Source organism: Culex quinquefasciatus, chromosome 3 (genome assembly GCF_015732765.1).
Source record: "Culex quinquefasciatus strain JHB chromosome 3, VPISU_Cqui_1.0_pri_paternal, whole genome shotgun sequence".
Classification (NCBI taxonomy): Eukaryota; Metazoa; Arthropoda; class Insecta; order Diptera; family Culicidae; genus Culex; species Culex quinquefasciatus.
In genome coordinates this window covers 64,900,946-64,925,422 of record NC_051863.1, presented here as the reverse complement: position 1 = coordinate 64,925,422, position 24,477 = coordinate 64,900,946, and the positions used below count along the sequence as shown (strand labels likewise).

Genomic DNA, 24,477 nt, shown 5'->3' with positions numbered 1-24,477 from the left:
TGGTTAGGTAATTGAAAGGCCTTTCCAATGAGTACAAGACATTGAAGATCTGGCAACCCTGTCTCGAGTTATGACCACTTAAGTGGTATTCATGTACATTTTTGAAGCTGGATCTCACTTAAATGTATGTAAACTATGTCCGGATCCATCATCTGACCCATCGTTGGTTAGGTTATTGAAAGGCCTTTCCAAAGAGTCCAAAACAATGAAGATCTGGCAACCCTGTCTCGAGTTATGACCACATAAGTTATACATGGTGTTCTTTTTTTCTGGATATAAAAAAAAGATGAAACCATTCATATACCCATTTTTGGTAAAAAGTGAGGAAGGCATCAACCACATAGGTGGATTAAGTTAGTTTTTATTTTGCTTTTCCTCTCCGCCACAGATAATCAGACGTAAATCAGCACGTGCATCCAAGTTTCCGATCATTCAAACTGAACGTTAAAAAAAGATTAACGTTGGTTTGTCTGTCCCAGAAACCATCACACGTGGCGTGTTTGACTCTTGGTTTGCAATCGGCACCGGTTTGGTTTTCGATTTCCGCTCGACGCTTTTTTCTCCTTTTTCAGTCATCATTCTCGTTTTCTCTTGTTGCAAAGGAGGCTGGACCTAGTTCGGGGAAAGTGTGTGTGTGTGTCCAGCAAGGGTTATTTGGTTTCCACCGGTTGATTCGATTGAAGTGGGTTCCGTTAGAACGGAAAACGCGGGGGAGGAAATTGATGCTAATTGTTGGGTGGCGGTTCTGCTGAGGGCGAGTGCGCTTTCCAATTAAACACACAAGCAAGCAAGCAGTCGGTTGAAGAGGACACTTGAAATGTTTACTGCTTTCCGATTGGTTAGTTGCATTGAAAGGAAAAGTAAGTAGCAATTATAATTGAAATTTACTGTTTTGGGAGATGAATTCGAAAAATAAAAAAAGTCTTATTTAAAATGGCTGCATTTATTGCTTGAATTGTTCGTCTCTAATTAAAACACGTCTAATGTATCACCGGTTATAAATAAAATCAACTACGCGTAAAGTCACGTCGTCTTGCACTCTTGCCTGCACGAGATTCATTCCTAACATTAATTGTTGTGTAAAAAAAACTTTCGAGGTACCACTGTAAAATTGAACATGAGCTTCGTCCGTGTTAAGGCTCTCTGCCGCGCGAGATTCGTCCTCATCGCATTCAATATCCTAGCCTTAATCCTACGCTCCGTGCTGCGATTTGGTCTACAGTCTGCTACTTTCCGAGGGCCTCACGTTCAGGATGTTGTGTCCGTTGGTTTTGGGCGCACCGCCGTTGATTCCGTTGATAAAGTCGTCCGGCTGGAAGGTGTTGTTCTCGTGGCCCATCTCGACCTGGTTGCGCTCGGTCGTTTCCGGGGCCGTCGCCTTGACCGGTCCGTCCATGAAGAACATCGTGATGAAGAACAGAATCGTGCTGAGGCCGTAGAATCCGGCGTAGAAGAACATGACGGAGCCACGGTAGCCGATTGCCTTGGCCAGGGGGTCGACCAGGATGGGCAGGTTGCCACCGATGTTGTTCATCACGAACAGGAACACGCCGATGGTGGTCGAGCGGACCTGCAGCGGGACGATTTCCACCAGCACGGCGAACACGATTCCGAACCACATTTCGGCTGCAAGAGAGAAAAAAAGGAGTTAGAAAAGTTCAAACTCGGTGGAGACGCTTGGTAACTCACCAAAGAAGTAGCTGATTCCAAGCGTGATCATTGCCCACAATGGCTCGTAGTACACGGATCCAAAAGCGAACGGAGTGGCAATCAGTTGGCTGATGGCCAGGCAAGCAACACGCGACCGGATTCCCATCTTGGCCACAAACTTATCCGAAACGATGCCTCCAATCACCACACCAATGCTGCCGATTCCGATCGTCACGGCAAACAGCCACCAGCCAAGGTCCACGTCGGGGAAGTAGATGTTGTAGTACAAATCAGCATTGTAAGCGAAGGTCATTCCACCGCAGTGCCGGATCGAGGCCGCAATCATGAGCAGGATGACACGCGGTTGCATCAGCACCTTCACCAGCGGAACCTTGACCTTCGCTTCATTTTCCTCGCCGATACTCTGCCGTTCCGGTTCCTTCAGCGTAGTCCCAGTCAAAACGGCCATCAACAGAGCCAGCACTCCGGTTCCGTAGTAGCAGATGCGCCATCCCTGACCCCAAATGTCCAGCTTCGTAATGTAACGACCCACCGGAAAAGCAATCCCATACCCGCCATAGATTCCCCAGTTGAAAATGGCCATCACCAGCGCGCGCTTGCTCTCCGGGAAGATATCGCTCATGATTCCGGTGGCCAACGGATTGCAGCCAGCCTCGCCCGCTGCCATCACCATACGCAGCAGAATCAGCTGCCAGTACTCCTGGACGGTACCCTGGAAGATGATGGCCAGCCCGAAGACCAGCGTGCAGACGGTCAACATGCGAACCCGGTTGAAGCGATCGGCGGCGAAGCCCAACACGACGCCCATCACCGTGAACACGGCAATGAAGCTCGGACCGGCCAGCAGTTGGTACTCGAGGCCCAGCCCGTTGTAGTTCCATTCGCAGTACAGCGTCCCGTTGTGAAGTTGCTGGTGGCATCTGGAACGAACGGTAAGGCATGGAAATTAAAAAAATTGTTTGAATAAATAAAAAAAAAACATCATGCGTTTCCATCATGTTTCGATTTTACAGAACAGGCATTTTCCGGTTCCATTTGGGCCCCCAAACAACCCCCCAAAATTTGGAAGCGATTAAATTTGACCCGGCTTTCCGAAAAAAAGGTTCAAATTTAAATGAAAATTTCTATGAGAAATCCCTCTTTTTTACATTTTGATTTTTATAATTTTCATTTTTCACTCAATTTAAAAATTAACACCGTTGAATTATAGTCCTGAATGTCCTCTAAAACTTTCCCAAAGAAAGTTTGGTCCTATCTTGCTTCTGGAAATAGAGTTTTTAAAAGAGGCATTTGAAAATAAGTGCTGAAAATTATATTTCTTGCCAACACTGCTAGTAGGGGAACAGCATCTAATTCCAGCGTGCCTCTAATGTTGGCAGGTCAGGACTTTGACATTCAATTAAAGCTAATTAAAAGCGTTTTCAACTGAAATCGAGTGATAAATAGCTCAATAAGAAGTGAGCAAGCAATTTTCTATCAAAATTTTTGCAAAATTATTTGTTTAAACAGTGAAAATCAGCAAATTGGATGGAGTTAGGAGCGAAAGCTAAACCTGCCAAACATACGAGAATTTCCCCTACTTCGGCAGATATTTCGAAATCTTAATTTTTAACGTAATAAGGAAGCAACCTAGCAAAATGGTGTCTTAGGAAAAGTTATTCTATTTGAAAGTGGTTTTTATTTAAAAAATATTGACGTGCGGGTGACACACCTACAGGGTGTCAACAAAGCCCTAACTAGTGTCTCAAAAGAAGCTTGAAATGTTTTGACACCCTGTAGATGTGCTACCCTGTCTTCCAACCATATCAAAATTTCTTGGAATAAGTAGCTTAACAACTTTTCCTAAGATACCAATGCTTTAAAAAGGTCACCAGTAGAAGTTAGGGCTTGGTTTTCACCCTGCATGTCAATATTTTTAAATAAAAACCACTTTCATATAGAACAACTCTTCCAAAGACACCATTTTGCTAGGTTGCTTCCTTATTAGGTTAAAAATTAAGATTTCGAAATATCTACCGAGGGTTGTTTGGGGGCCCAAATGGAACCGGAAAATACCTGTTCTGATTGAATTAGTCCATTTTGAAATTTTCCCATACAACTTCAAGCCACCCTAATATTTAGTTAACAATGTTTATAAGCTTTTTAACAAAATACATATAAATGTTAGGTAAAATTGTTAAATAGTCAGAATTTTGCCCGAAATTTGTTAAAATAGTTTTGTTTATAAAATTATCGATTCATATTGAATTTTAAACTTAATTCGAAGCACGAATCAAAAGTTTTCACATTTTGTATGAAATTTGTTTTGCTGAAAATGCCTTCAAATTTGGATGTTTTATTAAATTATGTTTCAAAAATACTCAATTTTTATTATTTACTAGCTTCGTTTACCTTGCAGCCCAAGGATTGATACCTAAGAGCATGCAATGGCACTGATCTTGTTGCGTGCTCTTCGGTTGACGTCCAGGTAAGGAACATCCTGGAAGGAGCGCAACAAACTACATCCGTAGTTCTGTTAGATCATCCGAATTATCTTGATCAGAACAGTATAGCTCTGGTTCCTTGTGGAAACGGATCGTAAACCTTTGACCACCGCGGGTCAGAGTCGAGACGGCTGAAAGAAAGGGGCGCGACAATGTGGGAAAGGGTGATTGTAGACGGTATTGTTTTGATTCACAGTATGTTGAGTCAACTGCTGTGGATGTACCTGAAACATCGCATAAAGGGGGTTTCTCTTCTCTTCATTCTCAGCTACCACCTATTTTTTATTTTTATTTTGCTCTACTGATTCTGACTTCTTCACTGATTCTTCTATTTAATATCCATAATTTGTTTTTGATTTTACTAACATTTGATTCTTTTATCTCTCAAAGCTTTTCCACACTTTTTTACCAATTGATACTGCTGTAACAATCTTTGTTTTTTCCCCCTTAAAATTATACTTTTTCTTAATGTACTAGTAATATCAAGTCTATTCATCATTTGCCTAATCTTTTTTGATTTTATAGCAAATTTATTTATTAGAATAATTCTTTATCTGTCCTATAAATTATCATTACTATAATCTAAGCTTGTTTTTTATCTCTATTTATTAACTATTGTCTAATTTTATATGTACTACATCCAGCTTCTCATTTTTATTCATTAAAATACAATCATCATTCTCTTACTATTGATTCTTGATTTTTATAAAATATATTCTCTTTTACTGTCTATTTTTTTTTTTTCAAACAAGTGAGGCTTGAGCCCTTACTAAATTTATGGAATGGTTAAAGGATTAACACAAATATTACTATTGTACCGTCAGTGGGGGTGACATTGGGTCTGGGGGGTGAGATTGGGTCAAAGTGATTTTTTACGGATTTTACCATTTCTCAGATTCTTTTCAATGAAACTGAATTCTGTTAAAAGGGTTGTTTAGGGGACATCTTAAGATGACTTCGCTAGTATAAATTCGTTCCTAGAACATATCCTGTTATTTTGGCAGATGTCTAAAGTTGGGGTACGTTTTTGGCCAAAAATGACCTCTCGAAAAATCATTTTTCTAATATTATTGTTAGAATTGCTCGAAAACTACCCAAATGTTTGAAAATCTCCACTTCAAACATTGTAGCGTGTCAATACGATTCCCTCGAACAAGAAACGCTGTTGGATGACTTGTTTTTACCATATCTTTGTATTTCAGCATCATTTTAGTTTCATTTGACTCAATGTCACCCCCTCTAAGGGGTGAGATTGGGTCAATTTTCAAACAATTGGCATTTAAGGTAGTGTTCATCAAAATCGACCATATTTTGGGAAAATGTTAGTAAACTATCTAAGAACAAATCTACGTTAAAAGATTTTCGATGTTATTTAAATTGTTTTTGTTGTTAAGAAATTTCGAGAGGTGTTTCGTTTTTTGACCCATAGTCACCCCCACTGACGGTACTTTTGGTAAACTTTTATAACTTGCTTAGCCCAAAAATTGTAACAAAACACCGCGACAAAAGAAATAGCAACAGATAAACACCACTCAACACTAGGAAAGATTTCAGAAGAAAAACAACGCCCAGTAAAAAAAACAACTAGTTTTTGAATTCAAACTAAAAATAAAACAGTTCTTGCTTTAATGAAAATTGATAGGCACACTATAAATGGTTAGGCGCTTATACTTACATCAAACCCTACGTAATGTACCACCCCCGGCCGAGTTAAAATGCGTAACCGGAAAAGAAGGTGTGCATGCCTGGCACGAACACTCAAAGCGTGTTCTAGCGTGTTGCTCGTACTGACTCAGAGCAAGGGCGAGATGTAGGTGTAAGGGCAGTGCGTGTTCGTTGGAAACCTAGAGCATAAGATCGGTCAAGGCCCGTTCTTACACTGAAAATTGCGAAATTGCGAATTACTAACTTCGTTTACCTTAACTCCTAGTGGAAAATTGTCCGAAGAATCCGAAAATGCATTCCGTATTCCGATTTGAAATCATGTTCAATGAGAAAATCATGACACTTTGAGAATATGAAAACGTTTTCTTAATTATAGTTAACTTACATTTTCAACTTTTCAAAATTCAATGAAAACTTCTTCTAGAAGTATCTTGAACCATTCTCTATCTCGGTCAGTATGATTCCATACTAGGATGTAACGAAAATGACTTTTTGGCGGGCATTCAGGGGTTTGTTCCGGTGGGCATACTGAGCCTAAATCCCAAATATGAGCTTGATTGGACGTAACAGGAGCTGGCGCTCCGCCCTTCAATTTTAAATGGGATTTAACCCGGGACCGTGGTGATCATTTAACAGAATCTTGTAAATGAATATGGTATATATAACAATGAAGTTTGGAGCATCCTGGAGCTCGGTACAGACCTTCAAAGTTTGGCATATTTTCGAAAAATCGGTCCCAGCAAAATCAAATGGCGTCTCGGGCGTCGCGAGGTGCGACGCATATCTTTTTTGCCGGGGTCGATTTTTCGAAAAAAATGCCAAACTTTGAAGGTCTGTACCGAGCTCCAGGATGCTCCAAACTTCATTGTTATATATACCAAAAGATGCGCAAGGATCTGGCCTACACGCCAGTGATGTTTTTGGTAAACGCATTGGTGGCCAAAATGCCTCAAAAAGTGACATTTTTGAAAAAATCTTTTTTTACGGGTTAAATCCCATTTAAAATTGAAGGGCGGAGCGCCAGCTCCTGTTACGTCCAATCAAGCTCATATTTGGGATTTAGGCTCAGTATGCCCACCTGAACAAACCCCTGAATGCCCGCCAAAAAGTAATTTTTGTTGCACTCTATTCTATATATTTCCGTTTTTTTGTTTGTACTCTTCATTCTGCGATGAAATCTCAAAACCTATCAAAGTCACCCCGTTCACAGAAAAAAATCAATTCTCGAAACCGTGAAGTCAGTTCACGATTATGAGAACCACGAAGGAATATATTCACGTTTATGGTGCAAATGCACCATACTCATGAATAAATTCCTTCGTGGATCTCAAATTCGTGAAATTAATTCACGATTACGGGAATTGATTTTTTTCTGTGTTTTAAGGTATCACGAAATAGGCATAACAACAGCAAAAAAATGAAATTATTGAACCTTTCGCATCACTGCGTTTTCTACCAAAAGCTTAAACTAATTTCCGCCAAAAGCTCTCCCTCCCACGCAAAGCATTCGCGTTCTTCAAGAAAGCTTTTATTCATATCCACTCCCTCTCTTTTTTTTCTCTCTCTCTCCCTCGCTCTGCCTCTTTTTAAACTTACTCATGTTCGAGGATAACGTCGGCACACTGCTTGGACAGCAGATGCCGCTCGACTTCGGTGTGGTTCTGCTGACACGCGTGATCTCCATAGTCCAGCTCGATGGCCGTCGCTTTGGACGTCACACCGATCAGGTAGTGGCCCAGCTCGCCAGCTATGTAGCCGATGGTCAGCACCGCCAGGACGTACGGCTTGTACAGGAAGCGTAGCTTATCCGCGAGGGTTTGCATTTTTCAAGTGGCTTTATCTGTGGAAGATGTCGGGAAAAGGCAAGACATTTGATGAGTCATTGTGCTGTCACGGTGTTATCAAAGCTGTAATTATGAGGATATTACACAATCAGATTTTTGTTTTATAATATTCAATTAGGTCTAATCGCAGGTGTGGAATCTTCTTGTTTAGCATTTTTAATAGGCGTAACTTGCATTAGATGGTCGGCTTGGAGATCACAGCGTAGATCCGATTAACTCGCCCACTAACGATTTAATTACTAGTCGTAAGCTGCCAGCATGGCTAAATCGTGTCTGAGCTCACATTCTCATGAGTAGCTGTGCAAGCTAATGAACCTTATTGCAGTGTTACGAGACCAATATTAATTTTGTAAAAGATTTTTTAAAATTATTTCTAAGTCCATTGCTTCTATTTGATTCAAGCCTATATATTCCAAATTCACTGACAATGCATATTTTCAAAAGTATTCATCAGAATGCATCGATCAATTACATCTAAAGTGAATATCGTGACCGATGAATTATTAATGCCATTCCGGAACTGATGTGACATGACACGACACCTAGCGCACCAAGCAGGGCAGGGCATCAATTACGAAATCGAAACAGTTGTCGTCGTCAGTCAGCGGTAAGTCTTCTTATCGATTGTGAATTGATTTGCAATGTAAAGAGCATTTTAATTCCCGTATAGAGAGCTACCAGATGAGCACGCGCGCCGCCGTCGCCAACGCCAACCGTTATAAGTTTATGGCGCGAACTTTTCACACGCTGGCTGGCTGGGTGCATTCAGCAAGTTCAATTGATTACATGACGATTAACTATTGACGGTTTATTGCTTCATTAAGTTTGTAAATCAGTTTGTTGAATGGAGAATGACGGTGACTGTTTTTGGCGGCACGCGAATCACGATTTCAGCGGAAGAGAGAGGAAGCTGCTGTTGACTGATTAAATAAATCTAATTGAAGATCTATTTTGGAGCAGGCTTACATAACCTTTCATTATTTTTTTGAAACTATTTTTAAGTAACAAGACTAGAGTTTTTTTTTAAAAAAAGGTCCTATAAACCATTTCAGAAAAAAATAATCTAGAAGTGATCGTTTACCGAACATATCCAAAAATGGTGAATATTCATTTACAAGATTCTCTTGATAAAAATAATCGGATTTCGGTACATCAATCAAACTTAAAGTACCATGCTTCTCCATCGAAATTAGTTTCCTGTCAATTTTGCTGGCAACGCATGGTGCTTTATATTCAATTATTGTACCAAATTCCATTAAAAAACTAACTTAATCCACCTATGTGGTTGATGCCTTCCTCACTTTTTACCAACAATGGTTAATATGAGTGGTTTGGACACATATTTGAGCATTTTTTTAAGATCCAGAAAAAATAGTACACAGATATAACTGAAGTGGTCTTAACTCGTGACAGGGTTGCCAGATCTTCAATGTTGTGAACTCGTTGGAAAAGTCTCTCGATTACCTAACCAACGATGGGTCGGATGATGGATCCGGACATCGTTTACATGCATATAAATGAGATCCGGATATAAGTGAAAACACATTTTTATACATAACTTTTGAACTAGTTATCGAAACTTCAAACAATTCAATAGCAATGTATGAGACCTTTACCAATTCGATTGCAACTGGTTTGATCAAATTCGGTTCAGCCAGTGCTGAAAAAAAAACCCAGTTAGAATTTTGGTCACATACATACATACACACACATACACACAGACATTTGTTCAGTTTTCGATTCGTATGTCTTTTTAACTAAATACTGCATTGCAAGACAATTTTTTCTAGAGAAGCAAAACGCTGTTTCAAAATTATCTGTTTCATAATTGTAGGATGTTGGAGAAAAACCATTCGGTCCTGTTTAAATATTTTTGAAATTCAAGGTGCACGTGATTCTGGAGATCTCACAGTTCATGATTCCCCTTGAGTTGGGCCTGTGCAGAAATTTGTTGGTTGGATTTATCCTAACAATAATAAAATCACAAAAAGCTCGAGTTTCTTTGGTTTTAACCAGTGTTGTAAAAATATCAAACTATCAGTTCACAATTATTAAGCCTGAATACTCACACCCCAAATACAGCTGCTCTTCTTTCCGTATTAATATTCTCAGCGGCGAACGAAACCGAACACGTTTTTCTGTTTTCACACTCGCGTTCGACATTCTCGTTTTCTCTCTCATTCCCGCTTCCAAGATCATCCTACCGCAGCAGCGTAAACCACAAAAGCCGCCAAAAAACCAATTTCACATTCGCAGTTTAACGGAACGTCATGCGTGATCGGTTCCTAATCACCGTCTCGCCTTCTTTCATTGCAAATTTCAGACTCTGCAGTGAGAGCACATGAGTGATAGAGAGAGAGAATGACATCGCTGGGAATCACGAGACACACGAAGAGATCTCACAAGGTCACAAAATATAGTGACGGTCGCTAGCTACATTTATTTGGTTAACGACAAGTCTAGAGTTTTTTTTTAAAAGGTCCTATAAACATATGAAACATAATAGCTTATAAGCAGTTCTCTACGAAATCGAGCTTTTTTTTTAATTTTAATGTTTGTATTTTTTAATCCGGCTGAAACTTTTTTGGTGCCTTCGGTATGCCCAAAGAATCCATTTTGCATCATTAGTTTGTCCATATAAATTCCCATACAAATTTGGCAGCTGCCCATACAAAAATGATATTTGAACAATAAAATATCTCTATCTTTTGAAGGAATATTTTGATCGATTTGGTGTCTTCGGCAAAGTTATAGGTATGGATAAGGACTACACTGAAAAAATGATACACGGTAAAATTTTTTGGTGATTTTTAATTTAACTTTTTATCACTAAAACTTGATTTGCAAAAAAACACTATATTATTTTTTTATTTTTTATATGTTTAAGGGGACATCAAGTGCCAACTTTTCAGAAATTTGCAGGTTGTGCAAAAAATCTTGGACCGAGTTATACATTTTTGAATCAACACTAAAAATTGGGCGCAAAAATTTTTCAACTTCATTTTTCGATGTAAAATCGAATTTGCAATCAAAAAGTACTTCAATGAAATTTTTATAAGAGGCACCGTTTTCAAGTTAAGGCCATTTTTAGGTAACTCGCAGTTTTCCATTTTTTTTAAACTAGTGCACATGTTTGCCTACTCTTGCAAAAAATATTTTTGATAAGCTGAGAAAATTCTCTATACTTTGCTTTTTTGAACTTTGTTGATACGACCTTTAGTTGCTGAGATATTGCCATGCAAAGGCTTAAAAAGCAGGAAAATTGATGTTTTCTAAGTATCACCACATCGGTAGAACTTGAGATTCAAAAAGAGGGATTTATACAGTGCTGCCTCTAGCGGTGGAGAGCTCCAACTTTTATAACAGATTTTATAATAGATTTAACCGAGGGGTTGATCAACAGCACGATTTTTTCTCCAGCCTGAGCAAATAACTCGAAACACAACTTTAGAACCCCTTGACTGATAGAAACTGGCATAAACTGTTATACACATAAAAGAAAACAACATCGTAGCTGGCCATGCAAAAAAGCAATTTTCTAATGGTTACAAATTTCCGTCCACCTTCAGGAACCATTTTCGTTCATATTCCATTGCGTCCTAGAAGAAACGGATTTCCATAAAAAAATCTGATGAAAAATGTTTAGTGTGAACATCGCTTGATCGAGAACCAGAGAAGTGCCATCTGAATGGATTATTTTCCAGTGGTTGGGGATAGTTGGATTTGTTACGAGCATTATTTTTATGAATCTTGTACAAAGAAGACATAAGTTGAACTGAAATAAACATTACGCTTGAAAGGTACGGTAGTTATTTGAAAACAAGTGGTTCAATGAAGCAATTTTAAATGTGCCTCCAAGTGATCACGTCTGTTGTCTTAGTTGATGTCACCAGGCCAAGTTTTTTTTAACTTTCAATCTGTACTCTTGTTAAGATGGTTATTTATGGAAGACGCAAAACGCATAACGCTTAACATTGCGTGTGATGGCCAGTTTAACGGAAACACATTTTCACTCAATTTTTAGTTGATAAAAAGGTGCAAATCGTGATGAGCTCGTTTGTTTTGATTCGTTGCCACGAATGTCAGTCTAACTGGTATACATTTTCTTTTATGAGATCGTAGTGAGCTGAGAAATCATCCAGGACAAATTTATCGTAGAACACTAATGAACTGATTTCTCGTCACACTTTTTGAGCAGAAATTTGTTCAGAGTTCCACGGATGTGACAAAAGGGTACAAAATCAGGGATTGAACAACGGTTTATTGTGTCTACTTAACTGGCCCCTGAGGAGGGGTGACTGTCCCGGTCGACCATCTGGTCAGAAGTATTTTGTGGAAAGTGTCTAGTCTAGTTCTAAGCTCGTCAAGTTCTTTGTGACCGGGAAGTCTACAAAACATTACAAAAGACAAACCACTTCGTGTTCTGAAACGACTACAAACATTGAACATAAAGGTACACGAAGGGCTACTGAGATTGTGTGTGTGGTGTTACACAATCTACAGTGTTGTCTGAAAGTGTTTTTCTACTAATCGTCAAAAATGAGTGAACTGGGCGTGAACATACCGCCCGCCTTGAAAGGCCGAAGGCTTTCAACAAAATTAAATCCTAACAGCCCTACTTTTCTTAAAACTACTATCTCAGCTCTTTCTTTTAAATTTCTTCGTCAAGTATTTTGCTGACTTTTGGGCTGTTGACTGGGTTCACGCCGGCGATGTTCTGCTGCTTGTTGTTGACGATGGGCCGAATCGAGGAGGAATAGCAACCTGAGGGTGGAAAGCGCTGAGCTTCTGGTTGAAACATTAAAATTGTTGCTGTACTTAACTTGGTGTGGTGGTGGAGCGGCAGTTCTGGCCCGTCCGACCACGAACGCGCCACTCCTCGTGCCTTGTTGCTGTGTCCTCGATTGCCGTGACTTTGGCAAGAGCGATCGCTTCGCTCACTTGCTGGAGATGCTGCGCGCCTTGCGCTGGCGCGGCGGATGTCGCTACCACGCTGTGTAGGTGCGACCGTTGAAAACTTCGGCGCCTAGTTGGCGCGGTCGTAGGCGATGTTGTTGGTAGGCGCGATGCCACCGGTTCCGCTCCTCGTTGAGCAGACGTTGATCGTTGAACTTGTTGCTGATGTTGTGAGGTTGGCCGAAACCTTCGACCGGGTTCGTTGCCAGTGGTTAGCATTCCAGGGATGTTCCAGCAGGACCTGTGATTTGTGGTGATTGAGCTACTGTGTGAAAAACTAATCGACAGGTACTTATCTTGGGGAAGTGGCGGGGTGGCTGTTCTGGCCCGTCCGACCACGAACGCGCCACCCCCAAATGCCTCGGTGCTGGAACTCCGCTTTCAGCATTTGGCTCGCTGAACTGGTGCCTCGTGCACCGCTCTAACGTAGGGGTAAGCGTGGTGTTTCAGCGGCTTGCGTGCCGCTTGGGGACCGCTGTGCTGCGGTCGTGCGATGATCGTGTCACCATCGCCGTCGTTGCTCGGGTGAGCTGGTGTCAGCGGCTCGTGCGCCGCCCATCGTGGGTCGTAGGAGTGCGGCCTCTTGCCGCTCGTCGTGGCTGTATCACCACTTGAGAGTGCAGCGACTGTGCTGCCCTTGTGTGTGTGTGGACTGTATGTGAGTGTGTGGATGTACTGCGGCTTGTGCGCCGCCCGCCGTTTGCTGCACCAGTTGTGCAGATTCGTGACCGTGGTGTGGTGGTTTGCGGCTTGGGTGCCGCCCCTGAAGAGTGCCCGGGCCTTGGTGCCGCCCGCCATGATCTGCTGCGCCGTCCGCGCTTCAACGTGGGATGCCACCGTTGTGGCCGACTTGGGTTCCACCAGGTGTGGACATTGGTGCCTCCAGTGAGGGCTTGAGTGCCAGCTGTGTGGCCGTTGGTTGCCTCCGTTGAGGCCTTGGAAAGTGCCACCATGTTGTGGCTGGAGTGTGGGACCAGGTGTCCCCGTTGACCATGACGTCACCCGATTGCTCGTGACTTCAATCCATCTCCGCGAGCCCAGAGAGGAAGGTGGCCGAAGACGGCCGGACCGATGCTGCTGTACACTTCAGCATGGCCGGGATTCCAACCGGTGTTGGATGGGGAATCTGCTCCAGGTGAGCAGACTGGGAGTAGGTGACGTCGGTGGGGGAGGTTGAACAACGCGGTAGACTGGTTCTACCCGCCGCTAACCAACTTGACTTCCAGCGCCATGGTGCGCTGACCTTACTTGCGCAGGAAACTGGGATGCTCCCGCTCGGCGTTCCGAGGAGCCTCTTCTTCTTCGGGGACGCGCGCTGCGTCCGACAGCAGGGTTGGTTGGCTCTCGGCGCTCCGAGTGAGCCACTTCTTGGGGGAACGCTCGCCGCGTCCGATGGCAGGGTTGCTTCTCCGTCGTGAAAGGTCTCCGGCAGTCCGTCCGACTGCGGAGAGTGTGGTGACCTCTAGTCCGTCCGACTGCGAGGTGCGAGATGGCAGCTCGTGGCGCTGCCCAGTACTTGCTGGTTGTCGTTGACGATCCGTCTGATCGCCAGGCCGTGGATGTCCAATGCTGCGGTCCGTCTGATCACAGTTGCGATGGCAGTCCGGTTGACTGCGATGCGAGTCCAAATCAGAGGAGTTAAGGAATCCAGCAGCACCGATCCTGAGAGTTTGAAGCGACTAAATCACTGGTCAAACTACAAAAAAGCAAGATACTTATCTCAGGATGGTGGTGGGGGGCTGTTCTGGCCCGTCCGACCACGAACGCGCCGCCCCTCAGGCCTTAGAGCTGGATCCTGCCTTCAGCGTATTGTGTGCTGAGTCGACCGTTCGAAACACCGAAAACTGGACCGCAAGCCCACCGAATAGGCGCCTCTGCGACGCCTCTGAACGTTTCTGCTGATTGTCGAGAGCAGACGCAGCTGTGGTCAGCTACGTGTGGATGTGTGTGCACTTGCAACATTCTTCAGCACTGGGAGGCACGATTTCTTTGCCGTTTTTTAATCACGGCAGACCAAACACTACCGCACACACGACGAACGAACAAGTGTGTTGTCACTGGACTCTCGACGCACAAAATGCACTTTTCGTGACAAATCGAGATATTTTTCCGCGACTTGCACCGACGATCGATGCACCCGCGAACTAACGAGGTTTGTTTACGTTTGCACTTCTCACTCATTTTCGCTCACTTCTCACGTCTCACTTTATTCTCTCCGAAAGCAAGGTTTGTTTGTAAAGAGTGATTGTGAGGTTGACGAGTTGGTCGGAAACACTGTTCTGCTGCATGGGTTAGCGCAGACTTTATTTGCAGGATTTGTGTTGGCGGAATATCGTGTGCCGAACAATGTAACGTTCGACATTTTGTTTACAAGGGCACCATTTTCTTCGCGCAAAATGGCGTCCGCTATCACGAATTTTCCACTTTTTCTTCACATGATTTTCACGGAAAGTTTTTTTTACGTGCGTCCGCTGGCCTTGCAGACTTTCAGTCTCTTCGTGCAGACTTTCTCATTCGAAACTGGCACACCTTCTTCGATCAACTTCGAAAAGTTGTAACGCACTGACAGTTCTCGTTTTGTTTTGGTTTTCATTTTTACGGCTCGCGGTACACTTTTCGTCTCGGTTTGTTCGGAGTGTTTCGACGGTTTGAACGGTTTCGCGGTCAAGTTCACGGCGGAGTGATTCTTCTTGTGTAGTGGCCATATCACGATGGCGGACTTGGCTTCTTGATCACCTGGACAGAATGGCGGTTTGGACGGGTTTCTGCTTGGTGGACAAGATTGGAAGATGGCGAATCCTTCCAACAGAACTGGATGCACTTCTGATGCACTTTTCGACGCGGGATTTTGGATGCACACCCGGGAAGTTCTTTCATCTTGCACTGCGGTTTTCGTTACAGGAATCTTCTTTTGCAGGTGAGAAGTGGACGGAACTTCTGCGTTTTGGGTACCGCGGCTGTAGGAATGGCTTTCGGGCCATTTGCAACTTGGACGGGCTTTTACACGGCGCCATCGCGGACTTCACAAACCGGCGGATTTGACTTTACTTCGCGGGTCCCGACACACAATCCGGCTCGAAGGACCAAAATGTTAACGCACATCGTAGCGGATGTGGTCCTGTGTGTCGGGGGGAGAACTTAATGATCCGGTGAGTGAAACGCGATCTACTTGGGGACAATTTTATTGCACAAAAGGGTACAAAATCAGGGATTGAACAACGGTTTATTGTGTCTACTTAACTGGCCCCTGAGGAGGGGTGACTGTCCCGGTCGACCATCTGGTCAGAAGTATTTTGTGGAAAGTGTCTAGTCTAGTTCTAAGCTCGTCAAGTTCTTTGTGACCGGGAAGTCTACAAAACATTACAAAAGACAAACCACTTCGTGTTCTGAAACGACTACAAACATTGAACATAAAGGTACACGAAGGGCTACTGAGATTGTGTGTGTGGTGTTACATAATCTACAGTGTTGTCTGAAAGTGTTTTTCTACTAATCGTCAAAAATGAGTGAACTGGGCGTGAACAGTGGCCCTTTTGAAATGTTAGTCTTGATTTGAAAATTTAAAACTATTGTTTTCGAAAAGATCGGACAATTTCAAGAATGTTTCATATTATAACATAATAAATCGGACCGAAAAAACAGGTCCCGTGAGATTATTTTTTAAATATGATTTTTAGAAAATTTTCATCGTCCATGGAACACCCTATTGACCTAACGAAAAATTAAAAATAATTTCATGCACCTAGTATGTTTAAGTTATAAAAAAAACTCGGTCACTAAGATTACCGGGAACTACTGTTTACTACCTACATCATCTGGACAGGATCTACGCGACTTAACGACCCTTTAAGTTCATTGCTAACAGGCTAGCTGGTCAAGTGCAAGAGCAATCTGACTCAGGAATGTTTGAACCCTTGGGATATGTTTCCTAGTTTCTCTAGGATTGTAAAGTAATTTTAATTTTCAGTATTGCCAACATCTTTTTCAATCAGAGTATTTTTGGTATATCATAAGAAAATTAATAATTAATTAATTAATTAATTTTAACATTTTTTTCTAGTGTTGCACCAATTGAGGGTTAAAGGGAACGGTCACGTTTGCAAATAGAGCACATACTAAACTGACTTAATCAAGCTGCAATCCGTCCACACCTGGGTGGCTGGCATCGGGTGCGATAAAAAAATTCGATCTGGACACTTGACCACCTGGCATTGTGCGGGCCGGAACAGCAGTGTCGCGTGTTTTATTCATAACTTCAGATCGCACGCTTAGCTGGGACTGAAGGTGGACTTAATTCCCCAGTTAACAACGCATACAGTTCATTTCGCAGGCTATAGTTAAAACGGGCGTAAAAGTCGCTCAACTAACCATCCATTAGCCATTAGAGTGTGATTTGTTAAGGGTCTGAGCGACTTAACGATCACATCGGTGTCTCAAGTGTCTCACAGTGCGGAGAGGTTAACGAGATCTCCATACGATCTAACCGCAGCCTGGCAAAACTGTCCAGTCAGTGTCAAGTGAATTGAATTGTTATAATTTTTATAATTGTTTACACATATTAGAGCCGACGGAGGCGGAGCAGCGGTGAGCTTACTTAAAGCGTACTTTGTTTGCAGTAAACTGAGACTAATTAGGCGGCAAAACACATGCGGAAATCATTTCCATCGGCGGTCCAACTGTCAAACGGTATGAGTTGGCAGGATTTGGCGAAGGATTTCCAGCTCGAGTCGGCCACAGTCGTGAATTGGATTTGAGGGCTAGACTTGCGTGTTGATGATAAGGAGTTATCAGTTAACTATTTAATATCCTCTTTATTTTTTTGGTATTTGGTATTGCTTCTAAAATAATGCCCGGTGACTTCTTAAAAAATTAGATAATCTCTACAGAATTTCAAGAACGCTTGAAAAAATGAAAAAGTTCACAAGGAATGTAAATAAAAAAATAAAAAAAAAACAGAAAGGTAGTAAAAAACTCCATAATAAGCGTTCAGCATCCTACTGAAATACACTTGGAAACAAATCGATCATTGCACTCATTACCATTCGACACCAGATCCGGATAGTAAATCATTTCCAATTGACGGCTGTTTATTTAATTTAATCAACTTGACTTAGCTACACAAGAATACAATTAGTCTGCCGCGTTCTGGATCTAAAAACGTAAATTAATGCAAATCATAAAACGATAAATTTATATCACACAAAAGCTTCCATGATTCAATCAGCAGTATTGAGCAATTAGAGAATGTCGCTCAACCACTCGGTGAACACAGAAAAAAAAACCTTCCTTAGTGATGATAGCAAAAAAAATCTCGCCCCCTTTATAGAGTGGATTTCCTGCTCGCAAATAAATTATTCCTCCAGGTGATGCTGGAGTTGGCAGCGTGGAGGCTCGATAGCAATGCCGGACAGGTGATACAGGATCTCCCTATACGCGGTACAGCAGGTGTGTCTCAATCACGCCAAACAGGTGCTAACTAGTGCAGTTCTCGTAATGCTCGTATTTGCAAGTTCACGTTGTCCGACAACAACTCAACCGAAGTGGTGTTGCATTTCAAGTCAGCTCTAGAACTCTTGGCTCGTCATAAACTGTGAGTGGGCTGAAAATTGAAACCAATCAGCCCAGGAAGTGTTGTGGGGAATCTGTTCTTTGCGCTTAAACTACCCCCTCTAGGTAACAGGGGGGGAGGAGGAAGCAGGTTTGGCCGGTTCTCAAAAGTGAAAGGAACTTTGGGACGGGCGTGTATTATAGGATCTGAGCAATCGTGGGGTTCCCAGGGGGCGCAAATAGTCGCAAAATCACTGACCCCTTCGTGGTGGGAGAGATACCGGTTTTGGGTGGTTCAATCCAGGACATGAGCTGGCTTAAGAGGCTTGTTATTGTGGAAACCAGTGAGGATTTTATTTTATGATTAATGCTGTTTGAAAGATTTAACTTGTGGAATTATACAGAGTCATAAAACTATTACATTAATGCTTAGTTCAATGTTGCCATACCTCAGACAATGTTTGGTGAAACAAGTTATACCTTTGTCATATGGAACATAATCGTGTCAAGAGTTTTTTTTTGTTGAAAAGGTCCTATAAGCTATTGTGTTTCATATGTTTATAAGACCTTTTTTTTTAAAAAAAAACTCTAGATTTTGTGTTTGAACATAAATTTATCCACTCAGATTGTTACGCTTGAATGCTAGTGAACTTCGCTCACTCACAAAAAATAGAGGAGTTAAGGCTCTGAAAGGCATCACTCCCGATCGACCATTTGGCGGCCATGTTTGTTTCAGAAAAACATTCAAATCTTGATTCAGTATGTTTCAATCGAAAATTGGGTTTCTTTGTGTTGGTTGTAGAAGCTTTTTACATATAGTGATTATTTTTTTCATTTCAATTTACTATTTCTGGACTCCGAATTCAGAACCATTATTGACAGTCATTGCCCCAAAAGTGAAAGATACCTTAAAACACGATAAAAAATCGCTCCTGAACTCCCAAAACACATTTGCCAGAAAACCGTTTTCCACGATTATCACACTTTAAAAGAATTAGTTTTGTTTTGTGCTACATTGTTTATTTACGAAAAGTGAATTTCGTAAAATAATGCATGAATTGCGTGAGAAAACTCAATTGTAGTGAGACTTTACTAATGAAGACGATACAAGGTTTTAAGAAACAGACTTTTTCATAATTGTTTTAGTATGCTTAAATCATATTTCGAAAAAAAAATTAAAAAAGATCCAAACACAACCTGCAAAAATAAAAAAACTTCCTCGATTGAACTCCGAATAAAAAATAATCCTACATTTATAAATTAAATTGCTAAAATAAATTTACAAAACAACCTATGAATCATGGATTTTCTATCCAGATAGGACCTTTTGGAAATTTAATCTACCCGAGCATGGGGAAACAACAAGGTAAATGCGTAATAATACCTTTCTCTGGTATCAATACCAAGGAATACCAATTGGTATTCCTGGACTCTTTAAAATTTGTCTTAAGGATTATGCAAGAGCAAAATATGGTATCATACCAATTTAAGGTGTTGTTTTGATATTGCAAAATTGCAGAATTTGTCAATGGTCGACTTTTGGTATTACAATATTTTATCAAATTCCTCTGAAACTATGGGAAAATTTGGACCAATTTTGAATTTTGCGCTAAAATGATGTCTCAAAGCGAATGCTTTCATTGAAAACCGGAAATTTCAAACTTGATTTTAAACATTTTTGATATACCCCCTAAGAAATGACTTGAAATTTTGGAAAATTTTCTAAATCAGGATGGCACATTTTGGTATTAATGTGTTTTATCAAATTCCTCTGAAACTATGGGAAAATTTTGACCAATTTTGACAAAATAATTAATTTTGCGCTAAAATGATGTCTCAAAACCAATGCTTTCAAAACCGGACATTTCAAACTTGATTTTAAACATTTTTGATATACCCCCTAAAGGAATGACTTGAAATTGTGGAAAATTTTCTATGTTAGGATGCCACATTTTGGTATTGAAAGGTTTCATCAAATTCCTCTGAAACTATGGGATTTTTTTTAATTTTGACGAGATAATTAATTTTGCGCTAAAATGGCTTGAAACCCAAAAATGTTAAAGCTGATTTTCAATATTTTTGATATACCCACTAAGATTTTTTTTAAAAAACGTTGAAATTTATCTAAGTCGGGATAACCATATACTTGGAAAAACGAGTTAATCGACAGATTATTGAATTTTGGTGAATTTCAATCCAGTTTCATTTTAATAACACTTATTTTTCAATCTTGTTATTTTTCAGAATCTTCAAGAACTTCATGCACAAGCCGTTCATTCATGCACAGGCCGTTGTAATTTTAGCCGATTTTAGTGTGACACACTTTATGGATGACGCCATTAAATGATTCCCATGAGGATAATACTCCATAGGTCATTCCGAGATTTACCCTCTCCGTCCGTTCACAGTACATACCTCTTTACTACCGAACCGTGCTCTTTATCCTCTCGTTTGCTGATGCCCAGTCTGGGTGTAGTTGACAAAAGTTTAAAAACTAAAAAAATGAACTAGTTGGATCTTTCTACTAACGCAGAAAAATGAGGCATATTTGAGTCAACAAAACATTTGGTTGATTTAAAAACAGGATTTCTGTTGGATCAACGCTAAACGTCAAAGCAAGTTTTCGTGACAGCAAAAGACTTTTGTGGAAATGAGAAGACACAATTTATTCAACAAAAAGTTTTGTTGAAGCAAACCTCGTACAGGCTGATCGGACTACATATTTTTCTATTTTGGAATTTGTTTTTCGTTGAACTATTTTTAACCCTGTAATGGCTATTTTTTCATTTTTTTCATGTTCAGTAGGTCATTTTGAGCAACTTTTGTTGCTTTTGGAGGGCTTCGATCTAAAAATTCGCCAAAAATTTATTTTCAGCTATGTTTTGATCTTTAACAAGTATTGGAAAGAAGAACTTTTAAAATTTTATAAAATATCAAAGTTATAAGTTTGACTTGTTTGATGCGACTTTGCCAATATTTTCAAAAAAATTTTTTTCCAGGGGTCAACCTTGGCTGTGTTTTTTACTTTTTTTCCAATATTTTATGCGTCAATAATAATGCAGTAACTTTTGTAATGTCTTATAGCACAAAATGTGAAAACAAGCAAAAAATTAAAAAGTGTCAAAGCAAGTAGAATATGCCAAATACTATCAGAAACAAACATAAACTAAACATCATGAATTCAAATTAGAATACTAATAAGGCTGTTCAAATTTTCAACGGAAATTAAAGTGCAATCGGCAGAAATTAATTTAAGATGCACTCCCTACGTTTAAATTATTTTTAAGCATGTTTGGGTTTATTTTAAAATCTCTTGAATTATTGTGAATTTTCTATGTACAGTACCGCAAAAAGTTTTGTTTTCGTGATTTTTTTTTCGTAAGTTCCTTCAATTTTTTGAAAACTATTGATTGCAAAACAACTGAACTAGTCTTAAATGCATTTTAAATCACTTGACTAGATATTTCAATTTTTAATTTATTTCTGCATTAAAAAAATATTTGCACCTGCCTAATGAAACAAGAAAAACATATAACAAGAGAAGTAAAGTTTTTTTTTGTAGAACAAAAGTTGCTTAAAATGACCTCCTAAACACTGAAAACATTAAAAATTCTCTAGAGGGTTGCGAGTCTTTTAAATTTAAAGCATGCTTTATTTTAAAATTGCAAGCAAATTTAATGCAAACAGAGAGAAAACATTGCAACGTCACACACTGCCCAATGAAGCTGATTTACGGGGGTTCATTTTGCACTGTTTTTGCGTTGAAACTCCATCGCCAACATGCGTTCCAAAGGTCACGCTGCAAATTGCCTTTTTTTTACAAGCAATAATCAAATGCAACTATGCTACATATTTAATTCGAATTTGCACTTCGAGTCCAAGCGTTACCAAATTTACGATAACGATGTGGGTGATTGTGGGTAAAACTCCCAGCCTCCCGCCGTGCGCTCACATCATCAAACTGATGGCAAAACCAATTAAATTGTGCCCTGAACTGCTCTCCCCAACATATCAGCGAGTGAACCATAAATTTCGTGTCACTTGGCTGAAAATGTCAACATGGAACATTTTACACCACTTTATGGGCGTTGAAAAATATTCAATAAATATTTAAAGCAGACTGGAATTTCATTTTTGCAATTTACGAGTCCTTGCTGAATTCGCGATGGTCAAGTGCAACAATTCACGTTTGACCAAATGGTTAGGAATTTGTATCAATTATATGCAAATAGTGGAGCTTGTGAATTAATTATGCAACGCACGTCACTGAACGAGGTATTTCGATCGATGTTTTGTCAAGATTTGCAAAAGAAACCGTTACATTGCGTTATCTTGAAACTTATAATTTATCAGAATTTTCAAAGTAAGTAAAAAGGTTTGCATTTTGAATCAACAAAATACTTTGAAGAATAAATATCAAAGTCAACCTTTTCATCAACAAATTAGCTTTTCAGAATCTTCCCTCCCGTAGTCCAATCCCGCATGCAGTTCATGTGTGCCCTTATGGTGGCACCGCCAATTGCATAAATTGACGAGAAAAGTTATAAACTCGAGAATGAGGCATCGTGACAGGACTGGACTCTGGCAAAATGTGCGAATCGCGCCAATCAAATGTAATTCATCGTTTCGTGCGTGCCACACGCGGCCGATTGTGATCAATCGCGATGAATGGAGTGGCGTCTTACGCGCGGCGCTTCAATTGACGAGGGAAGCCAGTGACAAATGGACCGCCGCTAATGGTGCAATAGTTGGAATAAGGTGGAATTTGTTTTGTTTCCTTGAGCAAACATTGATTTGCGTGCCAGCGCGCTGAGGACACTTGCTGGGAATTGTTTGATGTTTTTCGCCTTAAAACTACGCAGTAGGGTGCCCATAAAAACTTATGAATGGAAAATGGTTTCTGAGCTTTTTTCAGTCCACAAAACTAAAATTTAGTGATTTTAATTGAGAGGTAATCCTCCACCAACTCACACTATACGTATTTCGTCTACTACACGGAGATAAATCTGTTCTTCAAAACGTGTACAAGCGTTCATGAAATCCGGAACAAAGTATTCAAAATACATGATACGTTTTTAAAATCGTATTATGGAATTGGAAACCCATGTTCGTGGTTACGAATTTCATAAACGCTTGTTCACGGTTTTGGGAACTGATTTTTCTCCGTGTACTTGCAGACTTCATCAGTGTTCTGTTCATGACTACAGCCGACTGAAGTCGAGAACAGACCACTGATGAAGTCTGCTAGTAGTAGATGAATTACGTATCTGTCAAGATACGTTTAGCTGATTTTATTTTGTTTAAATATTTTTGATTTGAAACAAATAGCTTATACAGTCGACTCTCTGGCTGTCGATCTTCTCGATATCAATATTGCTCCATGTATCGATGAATTCTTCAGTCCCTTGAAACTGCATACTTCCATTGTCTTTATTCCTCGATATTTTCTCTTGGTCTCTTCCTCGACGGTCCCTTGGATTCAATTTGCTTTAAACATCTATTTCGGTTTTCAATATTACACTTTCTCATGGATTGTGTAGACATTTTTCTTTGAGAGACGAAGCTTTGAAGGGAGTTTGACATTTCTTTGTGTTGAAAAAACGGATGTTTGCTGGACGTTGTCATGATTCTCTCCCATAGCTGGTTAGCAAGAAAAAACAAATTTCAATCGAGTCTTCATTTTGCAGCGTTCTGTAAACTGATGCTTCTTTTCCTCGACGGTCCACAGTGGGCAAAAACGAGTTAAAAAACGGATCTTTTGATGCCGTCAGTTTCTGTCTGTCAAAAGTATCATTTTAATGTAAAAAATTACGAGGAATCGATTGGTGGTACTCTCAATAGCGACAAATGACGGGAAGTGGTCCATTTTACCCCATTTTGCCTTTTTTATGGTGTTTTTCTCGAATATCTTCAACTGCCGTAGTTTGCCGCTCTTCAAAAGTATCTTATTTTATGTAAAAAATCACGAGAAATCGATTGGTGACACTCTCAATAGCGACAAATGACGGCAAGAGCCCATTTTGCCCTATTTACCCCTTATTTATGTGTTTTTCGTTAATATCTTGAATTACTGTAGTTTCCTACAGTTTTAAAGTATGCTATTTTATGTAGAAAATCGCGAGGAATCGATTTGTGACATTTTCATTGGCGGCAAATGACAGCAAGGGCCCATTTTGCCCCAGTATCCCATTTTATGTGTTTTTCGTCAATATCTTTAATTGCCGTTGTTTTTACATTTTGAAAGTATACTATTTTATGTAAAAAATCACGAAAAATCGATTGCTGACACACTTTTTGGTGGCAAATGACGG

The 24,477-nt window shown here is 40.5% G+C and overlaps 1 protein-coding gene across 2 annotated transcripts in view; it reads right to left on the bottom strand.

The window, feature by feature from the left end:
* Window positions 1–926: 926 nt before the first annotated feature.
* Window positions 927–24,477, bottom strand: part of LOC6048879 (putative metabolite transport protein HI_1104) — a 39,419-nt gene continuing 15,868 nt past the window's right edge. For both annotated transcript variants that reach the window (XM_038262897.1, XM_038262898.1), the window contains 3 exons: window positions 7,416–7,659; window positions 1,690–2,591; window positions 927–1,626 (listed from right to left, as the gene is read on the bottom strand). In XM_038262897.1, coding sequence (XP_038118825.1) covers window positions 1,217–1,626; window positions 1,690–2,591; window positions 7,416–7,642 — 1,539 coding nt within the window. In that variant the 5' untranslated portion in view covers window positions 7,643–7,659 and the 3' untranslated portion in view covers window positions 927–1,216. The remainder of the gene's footprint in view (window positions 1,627–1,689; window positions 2,592–7,415; window positions 7,660–24,477) is intronic.